Source organism: Vombatus ursinus, unplaced genomic scaffold (genome assembly GCF_900497805.2).
Source record: "Vombatus ursinus unplaced genomic scaffold, bare-nosed wombat genome assembly UNPS02014778.1, whole genome shotgun sequence".
In the NCBI taxonomy this organism is placed as follows: Eukaryota; Metazoa; Chordata; class Mammalia; order Diprotodontia; family Vombatidae; genus Vombatus; species Vombatus ursinus.
The window spans coordinates 37,974,270-37,987,525 of NW_020954556.1; the positions used below are offsets into that span (position 1 = coordinate 37,974,270).

The following is a 13,256-nucleotide window of genomic DNA, read 5'->3' on the forward strand; positions in this document are numbered from 1 at the left end:
AAACCAGTTCTGGGAAGGACATAGTTTTACTGGTTTGGTAGTGCCTTGAACCAAGAGTCCAATTGTATAAATAGCTGGAAGCACAAGGGATAGTGTGCTAGGCTGGGCATTAGGATGACCTGACACTCCCTAGCAGTGTAATCCCAGGCAAGCCACTTAACCTCTGTCTGCCTTAGTTTCTTCAGGGTAGTTGTAAGGATCAAATGAGATAATATTTATAAAACGTTCAGCACACTGTAGGCACTTAAAAATACTTATTTCCTTCCTATAAATTCACAATGACCACCCCCCCCACCACCTTGGCTAATGAATTGAGAAGCTTTACTCACAAAAAAAGGAGAGTTGAGATACAGAGGTAGTAGTAGCTCTATAAGAAGCATGGAGGACCTGGTGGTCTTGCCAGGTGCCTTCAGTGTTGAGTGGAGTTCCAGGGTACCCCAAGGTTCTCCACCACCAGGGGGTGTGTGTGCCTGGCATCATCAATGAAAAGGTCAGGAAACTAAGCAGAGTGGTCCCTGATGGTCTAAATTAATAAATGTTTGTTGAATTGAACACAGCAATTCTACTAGGTATGATGTGAACACAAATTATTCCCTTCAAGTCCAACATGGAATTACCTTGAATTATTTCTGAACCTAGGTCTGTATCTATACATAATGTGTATATAATTATTATTATATTATATTATCCCTCTTTTTAAGGCAATGATAATTAACATCAGACCTACCTGCTTGTTTCCCATATTTGGGTGTTCTATGTAGCAAACTGGCTCATTATAGAATCTTGCATTAGTTCTTATGAATTTGGCAAACATTACACGTGGTCTCCTGGGACATGTATTTTCTGAATGCTGCTCTGATTTTTCAGCTTCTTTTTCACATTTGTTTTTTTCTTTTCTCTCTACTATATCTGGCAAATGAACATCTGATATTTTACAATTATCTTTTCTGGAAAAAAAATCCATTCATTCCAATTAGTATTCAATACTCATTAATAATTTGGTAATCACATAAAATACTATGCAAATTCCCCATGGGTTTCAGCTAGCCCCTTAAAGTAGCATAGGCAGTGGTGATAATGGAAAGAATGTTGTGTCTGGTGTTGGGAAAGGCCTAAGCCTAAGTATCTCTCTACCTGTGTGACCCTTGCGGCAAGTCACTGCTTTAAGCTTCTATAAAAATGGAGATAAGAAGACCCAAAATGCTTATCTCACAGCACTTCTGGGGGCAAATGAAATAATGTAAGTACAGTATTTCATAAATGTTAAATTAGTATTTAAATGTTAGCTATTATGATGAAAATAGTTACTAGTTGACTATATTGTTAAAATGCTCTTATTTTTTAAAAAAAAATTACTTAAAAAATAAAATGAAGAGACTTGGGCTGGTAATGACTTCTCATTATAATTTTAAGACCTTATACAGAACCTTATGTATAGCAAAGAATGATAACAAAATCTTGCAGGCTGAAGAATTTATATCCAGTCACTTAAAGTCTGATCAAATGGTTTGAACTGGTATTTTGAATCCATCAGCTCCAATGCTTACTTTCAATAAGACCATTGGGTCAGTCAGTTCATATTTCTAAGGCCTTAGTATTCTTATATGTAAAATGGGAATAATGATAATTATCCTGTATGCCTCATAAAAAATCTGTAAGGAAAATGCTTTGTAAATATTAAAATTACTATGTACAAATGTGAGCTATATAATGCTGTATAAATGTGAGAAAATATTGTCTTTACATATATCTTTCTAGACAGTTAAATTTTCAAGGTTAACTTAAAAACCAAGGAAGACAAAGCCAACCAGGACTCTTTGATCTTTTCTAGAATCAGAAATACTGATGCTATCATCATACCCACATAAAATTCTTCATTATCTTTTAGTACTTTCTAAAATTCACCTATTAAGTTCTATATGTGACTTTGCATAATGACCAAATTGTACCCAGCACGTCAGTGAAAAGAAGAAACATGCTAAAATTAGGTTGAGAAATAAAATATAAAATGTTTGAGTGTTCTGCAAACCTTAAAGTCATCATATCAATGCTAGTTATTATTCTTTCTTCTTTCCCTATTTTTTTAGGTAGTTATAAACAAGAGAGCATAAAGAAGGGTCAAATAATGATGATGATGGTGATAATGATAATAATAATAGTAATAGTATTCCCTCTGAGCTCATTCTCCCATCTGACATTGGCAATGGCAGGTTAGATTTCCTGAAAGGTAACTTTTATTTATATTCTAGGGTATGTGCCGTGGGTGATTATGCCCAACACTGTAGCCCCCACTGGTATGTTTCCAATTTACAATCAGCTAGTGATCTGTTAGTTCTTAAGAAAAAACATTTACTCAAGTGGCATAGCAAGAACAGTAGTTACAAAGCATTTCTCCCCCAAACCTGGTGTAAAGGATACATGTAGGAAACACACATGAGCAAGGAAACTCATAACTCTGGAATTTGAGAGCTTTGATGTTTTTTCCTTCTCTGGAGAGTCTTCCCAAATATCACACTACAAGGCATGGAGTCAGTGATCATTTGTTGTCCCCTACCAAGCTAAGCTCATTTCTCACAGGGTGCAGGGTGCAGGGCTGTGATGATGCCCTGCTGAGCTGAAATGAGTGGTTGCTCAGTCACTTGGGTGTAGCTTCTCCAAGGCTACAGGGGCAGACAGGTAACTCAGCTGCTGGAACAGGGCTGGGCAGATATGCTGGGGGCTACCACGTCTAGCCTCTAGTTCAGTTAGGTGTTTCTGTATAGAGTTCTATAATTGTCTGAGTAATGGCAGTGACCCTTAGCCAGGAATTAGTAGAAACCTCTCTAAATCCCTCTGGAACTGGGGTCTCCTATTTGTCACTTCTTTGTAGGAAGTAGGAGAGATATAGTCTCTCCTGTTTGACCATTCTTTCTGGGCTAGAGCAGATTCCTTCAGTGAAGGATCTCTCCTTCACTTACGATGATCAGCCATGTAACTGCTGGGGTCTTACACAGCTGAATAATAACGGACAAAGGCAAAGAAGCAGCCTTTGTCCAGGGACAAGTGTCCTTGTCTTCGCTGGCATATTCAAATGCGATTGAACTATTCAAGAAACAAAGAGAATAGAGCAAAGAACCTGAAGTCAGGAAGACCTGAGTTCAAATCCAGCTTCAGACACAAGCTACGTGACCCCGAGCAAGTTACTTAACCCCATTTGCCTCAGTTTCTGCAAAACGAACTTGAGAAGGAAATGGCAAACCACTCCAGTATCTTTGCCAAGAAAACCCCAAAAGAGGTCATGAAGAGTCTGCCACAACTGAAAAACAACTGAATAACAACAGAATGCTTCCTTTACTGATGAAATGGCTTTCTTTACAGTACAATAGTTCTACTTGTGCCCCTTCTATCCATTAGTTCAAATGGGACACACCCTTACACATTAATAGTCAAATCTTGAGAAGAGCTTTTAATATGTGTAACATACATATATATATATATTTATACACACTATACACATATATTGATACATACCTGAAAAGCAACACCTTTAACATTCTAAGTTAGAAATGGAAAAAGGAAGAAATATAGCAGTCAAATCAAAAGAATCAGAATGAGGAAAGTAAGAATGAATTATGGGCTGAACACTTCATTATTTTAGACCAAAATGATTCAAAGTCTAGAAAAAGTTGATGATAAGACAATGTTAAGTGTAACTAATCTACAGAAATGACTGATGAATCTTATCTCACGTATAGAGAATGCAAGCACTTAGATAGAATATGTTTCTTATGGCCACATTGTTTCATTTCATTCATATTTCACTTCTCATTCATTCATTCATGTTTGTCATGCATCCTCGGGCCCTAGCACAATGCCTAGAACATAATAGGAGCTTAGCAAACACTTGGTTATTTCTCATTTACAATAATAAGCATTTAGTACTCATTAATAGTTTTATTTCTTCAGTAATTTTGTAAATAGTCATTATTCACAGGCAAACAATAAATGGAAAAACTTGCTTTTAATTATCTTCAGTGGAGTGGTGGCTAGTATGCTTCATTTCATATTAGGAAGACCTGGGTTCAAATTATGTCTCTTATACTTACTTGCTCTGTGACCAAGGGCAAGTCATTTAAACTCTTTGGGCCTCCATTTTCCCATCTATATAATGAAGGAATTGGTTTAGATAGCCTCTAAGGTCCTTCTAGTTCAAAAATCTATGATCTTACTTACTTTTCTGGACGTTTTTACTCTCCCTGTTCACTAGATCTCTCTACCCCAGAAGAATATTCTAATACTTATTAAATGGTGGCATTATTAATTTCTAATAACATTAATAATTTTCTCCATTTGCTTCCTTGTTGACATTAACTTTCCTAATGTATTAGCCTCTGCAGCTGGTAACCCAATCTGGAGCAATCAGTTTCCCTTCTCACACTGTAACTCAGTTTATTAGGAAAAGTTTAAAAAATTCAAACCCTTAAATAATTCTTTTGTCACCAAATATGGTGAGTCAATAAAATATTAAGTTTAGAGAGGAATGAGAGCAGTCCTGACCAGGTAGATGCTCAGGGTTAAAACCTGTCTTGTGCATCAGGCTGAAAAATATCAAAAGCTTTTCCAACTTTAAAATCAAGTGATGTCTTACTTACCTCATCTTCACTAAATTTCCTCTAATCAAATCCATGGCAGAATCTGAAAGTTTAGAAGAGACCTGAGCAACCATCTGGTCCAATCCATACATAAAAGGAATCCTCAGTATTACCTATACAACAAGTGATCACTGAGAATGACTGGAGACCTCCAAAGCAAAGGGGACTCCCATCCCCTCTCAGGGCAGTCCCTCCTACTTCTGTACAGACAGCTCTAATGGTGAGAAAGCTGTTCCTCGAATCAAGCCTCAACGGGCCCCTCTGCAAATCACACTGTTGCTTCCTGGTTCTTCTGTCTGGGGCCAAAGAGAACAAACAAGTCTAAACCCTCCTCCACATGGCAACCCTTCAAACATTGAAAGACAGCTATCATGATGTTCTGAATGAGTGTTCTCTTTTCTACGCTAAAGATCCCCAGTTCCTTCAACTGGGCCTCATATGACATTGATGCAAAGTCCTTCACTATCCTCATTGCCCTTCTCTAGACGCTTTTCAGTTTATTATCTATATTCTTAAAATGCAGTGCCCCCAGAACTAAACCCAGTATTTCCCATGAGGGTCTGATGACGGCAGAATATATAGTTGGGCTACTACCTCCCTATTCCTGGAAGCTATGCAACTCAAGATCAAATGAGCTTTTTAAATCTGAAATATCATACAGCTGACTCATATTAAACTTGAAACCCAATAAAGACCCCCATCCTTTTCTGAAAAAACAGTGTCTATCTTGTACTTGATTTTTTTATATTCAAATGTAGGACTTGACATTTATCCTAAAATTTCATCTTATTAGATTCAGCCCAGTTCTCTAACCTGTCAAAATCCTTTTGGATTCTGATTGTATCCTCAACTGTTTTATTAGCTCTATCTCTCCTACCTTTGTGTCATCTGTAAATTTGATGAATATGCCATCTATGTCTTTATCCGAGTTGTTAAGAAAAATGTTAAATGGGACCAAGCATAGATCTGTGGGGAACTTCATCCAAGACCTTCTGCCAAACTGACAATAAACTGTTAACAACTACTCTTTGAGATGGACTATCTAAGCAGTCCTGAATCCATCTAACTGTATTAGCATCTGGTCCATCTCTCTCCAACATCTTCACAAAAACAGTATCAAATACTGTATCAAATGCTTTGGTGAAAATCTAGGTAAACTATATCTCCACAGCATTCCCCTTATCAACTAATTTAATAATATAGTCTACCAAAATAGGAAATGAGGTTTAGCCATGCACAATTTGTTCTTGATAAACTCTGATTGTCTCTTTTTAATCAATGCTTAGCATTCCACATGTTCAAGTGATTTCTTTAATAATGACTCCACAGATCTCAAAGCCCTTTTTATCATTATTGATTGACAAGTTCCTGTTATGTGTTATTTTGTCTACTCTGGCATAGTCAAAAACTACCAAGTAGGCAATTTCCCCTAACCTAGGTGAAGCCAAGATGAAGAAAGGCAGAAAGAAGCAGGGCTCTGTTACCCACACTCATGAACCTCTATCAACTTTTTCTTTTTTTTTTTTTTTTGGCTAGGCAATGGGGTTAAGTGACTTGCCCAGGGTCACACAGCTACTAAGTGTTATGTGTCTGAGGCCAGATTTGAACTCAGGTCCTCCTGAATCCAGGGCTGGTGCTCTATCCACTGCGCCACCGAGCTGCCCCTATCAACTTTTTCTTGCCAAATTCTGATCTCTAAGTACAGGACAGAGTTGGAAAATGAACTGTTACTTATACTGAACTAAGAATGATGGCACTTTCTTTGAAGCCTCATTAGTGAGGGTCTTTTTTTTTATAATTATGTAAAAAGCTTTTAGTTCCATTTTCTGGGTCTGGTCATTAGCTTTTGGAGTTGTCAAAAAAAGATTTATTTAAACTGGTATTTTAATAAAGAAATTGTACATTAAAAAAAGTACACTATACAATTATAGTTGTAACTTAGGAGCACAGTCCAATCCCTTCATTTTACAGATGAGGAAACTGAGGCCCAGCAGGTGAGTTGATTTACTGAAGGTAACTCAACATTGGTCTTAGAAAGAAAACCTTCCATCCTTCTATGTAAGGCTGGGGCACTGATTAGCTGTATTACTTTCAGGAAATCACTTATTACCAACCTCCAGAATACTGTCTTTCCTTCCTCAACGAGTTCAGGTCTTTCTCTCCTCCCAAGTTCCTGGTCTCATTCATATTAAGGGACTTCAAATACTGATATTGCCTCCAAGTGCCTCAGTTTACTTATTATGTATGACCTGCTCCTCTACTCCACCTCTGCTATGTGCAGGGAAGGTCACACCCTTAATCTTGTCATTACCCACAAGTGTCCCACTGCCATGTTTGTGAATTGTGAAATTCCTTTTATCTGTTCATAATATTTTATCATTCTATCTTTTCCTTTTCCTTTTCCTTAGGAACACCTAACTCTGTTCATCTTCTTTACTATGACCTCCATTATCTCTACTCCTTAGCTCCTTCCTAGGCCATCACCCCTCCTGAACTGGTTAATCTCTCCTTCCCTCCCTATCTCAACCCTTCGGTGAACTAGTTCAGCTCTACACTATCCTCCACACTTCAGTCCCTTGTCCCCTTGTCATATCATACATCATGTCTTATCAAGCCCCAACTATGGATTATTTTGTCATTTAGTGGCAGCTTCACTATTCAATAAACTCCTGTGGTTCCTTATCACTTCGAAGATCAAATATAAAATCCTGTTTGGCTTCTGTAGCTCTTTACAGCCTGGCCCCTTCCTACCTTGGAGTTTTCTTAAACCTTACTGTCTTCTATGCATTCTACCACTGAGAGATACCTAGCTCTTTGCTAATTCTTTCACAGGACATTCCATCTCTGGAATCAAGCATTTTTCACTTACCTGTGCCTGATGCCCAGAATGGTCTCCCTTCTCATCTCTGCCTCCTGGCTCTTTTCAAGTCTCAGAGCTCAAATCTCACCTTCTACAAGAAGCCTTCCCTGATTCCCCCTGAAGTCAGTGCCTTCCCTCTGAGACTACTTCCAATTCACATTGTGTGTCTAGTATGTATACTGTTTGTGAGTAGTCTCTCTCATTAGAAAATAAGCTCCTTGAAGGAAGGTTTTGTTGTTATTGTTCTGCCTATCTTTGTATCACCCTCCCCCCACCCCCACTGTACTTAGCACTGTACCTAACACATACTAGGTGCTTAATAAATGCTTATTGACTCCTCTCATCCAAGCCTGTTGTTCTTTCCGTGCTGCTGGGCCTAACATCCCAGTCCCCAGGTTCTTTTCACTAGACTTCTGGTGCAGTCTTCTCGGGTAAGGCTCTGGAAAACTCACCAGAAAAGTCTTAATTATCTAAATGTATTGCTCCAGAAGTATTTGCATTTTCTGGGGTCAACAAAGCTTTTAAGCATTGGCTCTAAAGGTAGGATTCAGTCATCAGTGACAAACCCCTGAAGGATGCAGGAGGAAGACTCTGGGAAGGAGGGGCAACCTCAAATCACAGCTGGAAGGCAGCCGCTCCTGGCCCCTATTCCTAAGACCGGGCCGGTCCGTATAGATGTCCCCAGGCCAGCTTCCTCCGTCAGCAGGGGCTCGTCTATTTACCCCGAGAATATTACTCCATATCTCTGGACCATGTGGACTAAACGGGCACTTAAATAGATAACGGAATCTGGAGCCTCTCCTAGAAAAGCTTAGAACACGGAGGTCAAGGTTGTGGGTCTCACCCATCTCCTTCCTTGGAGGAGGCCAAATTATTCTCTGTCTTCTTCTTATTCATGAGGCTCTCGAAAACCTGACACCGGGTCATGGGGTGAGCGCCAAGAGTCTCTGGGGCTTTTTTTTTTTTTTAAAGACTCCCGAATAAAGGCAGGTCAGGAGGACTGCTACTGTGACTCCCTAGAGACCAAGGCTCTAGCCCGCGGGCCCAGGCCCAGACCCGAGAAGGGAGGGGACACCGTGCGTTCGGTCCCAGAACGCAGGCGCCCTTCGGGTTCGGGTAAGGGGAGGGGTTGCACACCCGGGCCCCGCGGAGTTGGAAGTGGGGTGGGGGGAGGGGCTGGGGGCGGGGCGCGCAGGGCGCTGGGCGCAGGCGCCGAGCTCGAGCTCGCGTTCGTGGCTCAGCCATTGGCTAGGCAGCTTCCCCTTGGACTTGCCCTTGCCCGAGGCTGGGGAGTGTTCAGCCGGGCTGCGATGGGAGGGAGGGGCCCGAGCTCCTCCGCCAGAAATCAGGAGCTTCTCGCTCCCCAGAGCCGAGGCTGCGGGGGACCGGGAGGCTTGGCCTCAGCTGACTCCCATCTTCAGGCCGCGTGTTTGTGGTCTCGTGACCGCGCCTAAACCCGCTCTCCTCCCTAATCCGTGGCCTTGCATTCTCAATGACCGCACGTGGGGTGGGGCTGTCTTAGATGTGTGCTGGTGCCGAGGCTCACGGAATATCCCGGGTCTCCGGGCACTCTCATGAAGAGAGGGGTCGTGGAGCATGGGATAGGGGTTATCTTTTTCAGGGGGAAACGGTGGGTGCGGGTCTTGCCTACCTCATGACAGTGATGCCGCCCCTCACCACTCCCGAAGCTACATCTCTCCATCGCCTCCCTTCCCCCCGCCCTGGTAGCACCTCTGTGGCTACTGGATCATGAAATAAATTAGATTTTTGAGATTCCTAGATTTAGAGTCAGAAGATGGGGATTCTTCTGAGTGATATTTACTTACTTACTATGTGACCTTGGATAAATCCCTCTAAACCTTACTTTCCTCATTTGTAAAAGGAAGGGGTGGAACCTGATTTGAATCCTTCTGTCATCCTCTCTGTTACCTTCGGCCTTCAAAGTCACAACCTCCTCAGGCCTAAATTTCATCTGCAAAATGAGTGGTTTGAAAGAGATGCCCTCTTGAGGTGCTTTTCAGCACTAAGCCTATGATTCTATGATCTCATGGTTGCAACAAACCTATGAGTGAGGCAGGTATCATTAGTATACCTATTTTACAGGTGAGGAAAGTGATGTTGAAAAGATGAAGTGCTTTGTCCCAGCTGGACACAGCTGAGACACCAAGTTGGAAACCAAGATAGTTTTGGTTTTCTGACTCAGTATAGGGCTCTTTCCACTGTGCCAGTGTTTCTCAAAAGGTTTTCTGTACAACTCTGGTGTTTCATGTGATACGAATATCTGTTATGAGAAAAAAAAATGTGAATACTCTTTTGGTCCCTAAAATATTAAATAAGAAATTATGTATCAAATATGTGTGTGGCATTTTTCATTATGAAAATGGGCTTAATTTTCTAGAACTTATGTAAAAATTTCTCCAACCCCACCCCCACTTTATCCCAGTATTGTGGGTTTTGTCAGTATATTTCAAAACCTGAAGTGTTAAGTGATGAAATGAGTTTGGAAAATGCTGTCTGCCAGGCCAGGCCAGCTGCTTTTGTTCAGTTGTGTCTGTCTCTTCATGACCCCACTTAATGGTTTTCTTGGCAAAGATACTGGAGTGGCTTGCCATTTCTTTCTCCAGCTCATTTTACAGATGAGGAAACTGAGGTAAACAGGCTTAAGTGACTTGCCCAAGGTCACACAGATTGAGGCCAGATCTGAACTCAGGAAGATGAATCTTCCTGACTCCAGGCAGGATTAGTTGCCAAGATAAGTGAACTTATCCATAGCATTCAAATTTTCTCTGTTTACTGTGACCAATGGTTACACCTATGGATGGTGCAGTGCTGGCTGGTAGAGGACCTCTGTTTTCCTGGTGTTGAATGTTAGGCCAAATTAGCACAAGCAGCAGAAAATTGATCCATACTCTGATGTATCTCAGCTTCAGAGGCTGCACTGAGCATTGAGTGTACAATCATCTACAAACAAAAAGTTGTGCACCAATTTTACTTCCACTTTGGTCTTGGCTTGTAGCCTTTTCAAGTTATATAGTTTACAGCGTTGTCCAGTTCACTTATTTCGGTGCTGTTTTCATCCTCGTTGAAGGCATCTGACAACATCATGGAAAACATCATGAATGGGAGTGAGCACACAACCCTGCTTCACTCTGTTTAGCCCTATTTTATACATTTTTCATATTTATGCTCAATGCACAAAGCTCGAGAGACTTCTAGCGTGGGCTTAGCTTAAAGACGGACGTTATCTGAAGAACCAGCCTCAGTAAATTGGGGAGAGTCTTATCACCAGGTTGTCTTCCAGGTGATGTATGTTTTGGCCATAGCAAGTGGCTCAAAGATTAGCGGGAAATCTGATACTGATGGTAAGATAAACTGCATTCATTTCAATTATATAATATAACATAGTGTTTAAAGGTTTTGAAATTAATGGTTTCAATAGAAAATATGGAAAAATGCGGAATATTATATAGAGCTGGTTTAGTAGTTCAACAGGGTATAAGGGGTGTTTAGGGAAGACTGGTACCTCTGTGTGAGGGCTGCTGAGCCCTTTTTTCAAGGTTGCTTTCTACCTTTGGTGGCCCCCTGCCACTCAGCTCTCATCTGTGGCTCTAAGAAGCTGTAGCATGTACAACAGCCACACCCTGGTAAAACTGTCTTGGCAGATAGGTTGAGGTTGAGGGTAACTGACAGGGCTCAAACCTATTGATAAGCTAAGGGGGTGTTTAACCCAAGCATGTGAAGACTTCCCCTGGTGGAATGGGCAGATGAGAACAATTTGTTCCAATGGCCATGAAAGCAGCTGAAGTAGTTGCTGTGGAGCACTTAGAACTTGGTTAGACATTGAAGACATCAAAGTCATCTACTGCATTTTGGGCCATCTCCAGTCCTCTTGACTTTTGTCTTGCCCCTAGACTTGATGACTGGAAGAGAGAGATTGAAGCTGATGTCTTCACACAATCCTGCCTCATTTAAATCCAATTCACACTCGAGTCAGAAAACATCACACCATACCATTTTACCATTTTACATTTTACTATGTTATTATTTCATTCTCAAAGTCCTATGGCAATGGGCAAATCACAAAACAGAAGGTGTATATACTCTGGGAGCTGTAGTCACAACCCTGCACACAGGTGGCCCAGGCCATAGGGTCATCTCATTAAACTGAAGCAGCAGTGGAATTTGGCAGGGTCTCTGAGCAGCCTTTTTTAAGGACTGCACCACTCACCTTCTGGCATGAGGAAAGAGCTAGAAAAGGTGCCCTAAAAATTGTCTGGTTCACTTAACCTAACCCTGGCCTGCTTACTGCAACAGGCAAAGACCCTACCCTTTGGTTGAAACTCACCAAAAAAAAAAAATACAAAAACTTTTGTGAAAATGATTCCACTCATCATTGGTACATGGAATATTTGCATACTTATGGACAACACAACATTCAGTAGATGTGAAAGATGAACAGCTCTTGTGTTGAGAAAATTCAGCAGGTATTGCATCCAAATAGCAGCCCTGAGCGCAACAAGGCTGGTTAATGAAGGCCAGCTTACCAAACTTGGAGCTAGATACATGTTTTTTTGGAGTGGTTATAATGCAGGGATTACAAGAAGCTGGCATAGGTTTTGCAATCAAATCTAATCTAGTCAACAAATTTGTATACCACCCAAAAAGAACGAACAACAGGTTTGTGACAATGTGATTGCCACTTGCAGGAAAGTGCCATACCATCATCAGTGCATATGCTCCCACCATGACAAACCTTGATGAGGTCAAAGAAAAATTTTATGAAGCCTTGGAGACCATCATCATCAATTTGCTGAAAGAGAACAATCTTGAAATTCTGGGTGACTTTAATGCTAGAGTAGGCATAGACTATCAAACATGGCAGGGATTCTTTGGGAGGAATGGAGTCCAAAAGAGCAACAGCAACAGTCACTACTGAAGACTTGTGTATTTCATGACCTTCTCATCACCAACATTGTTTTCTGTTTACCTAAATGCAATAAAACTTTTTGATCCACCCTCACAGCAAACATTGGCATTTAATGAACTGTGTAATTGTAAGAAGAAGAGACAGACAGGATATGAGAGTGACAAAGGCAATGTGTGGAGCAGAGTGCTGGACCAATATAGACTTATCTTTCCCAAAGTAAATATTCACATTCGACAAAAGCACCAGTCCCACGGCAAGACAGAAGATTTAAAGTTGACAGATGGGAATGCTTCTCTGTGCTCAACAATTTGTTGCTGACCTGAAGGAAAAGCTGAGCCAATGCAGGTCTACAATAGTGGAACAGAAAAGGAATGGACAGTTTTCAGAGATTTGGTTATAGAACCACATTTACTCATCTAGGCCAGAACACTCGCAAACATCAATATTGTCTTGATGAAAATGATGGGGAAATTCAGAAGCTACTAAATGAAAAACAAGAACTCCACAGAGTTTACCAGCAGGATAATTCATCTATCTATAAGAAAGCAGGGTTTAACTCCATCAAAAGTAAAGTGCAAATTAAGCTTAGAAAGATGCAAGATTCTTGGCTCAGTAAGAAGGCAGTTTTATGCTTATACTAACAACCCAAGCACTTCTGTGATACCCTGAAGGTTATTTATGGGCCAAAGACCTATGGTGCATCTCAACTACTTAGTGCTGAAGGAGCCACACTGATCAATGATAGGGATATGATCCTGGAGAGATGGGCTGAATACTTCCATAGTGTTCTCAACAGACCATCATCAACCACTGCTGAAGTTATTGACTGAGGTATTCA

At 40.9% G+C, this 13,256-nt stretch overlaps 1 protein-coding gene across 1 annotated transcript in view; it reads right to left on the bottom strand.

The window, feature by feature from the left end:
* CUNH2orf73 (chromosome unknown C2orf73 homolog) overlaps positions 1-8,536 on the bottom strand; it is a 42,597-nt gene extending 34,061 nt beyond the window's left edge. The window contains 2 exon segments of the mRNA XM_027865503.1: positions 728-947; positions 8,336-8,536. Of these exon segments, the coding sequence (XP_027721304.1) occupies positions 728-947; positions 8,336-8,418 (303 nt within the window). The 5' untranslated portion in view covers positions 8,419-8,536.
* Between the last annotated feature and the right edge of the window lie 4,720 nt (positions 8,537-13,256).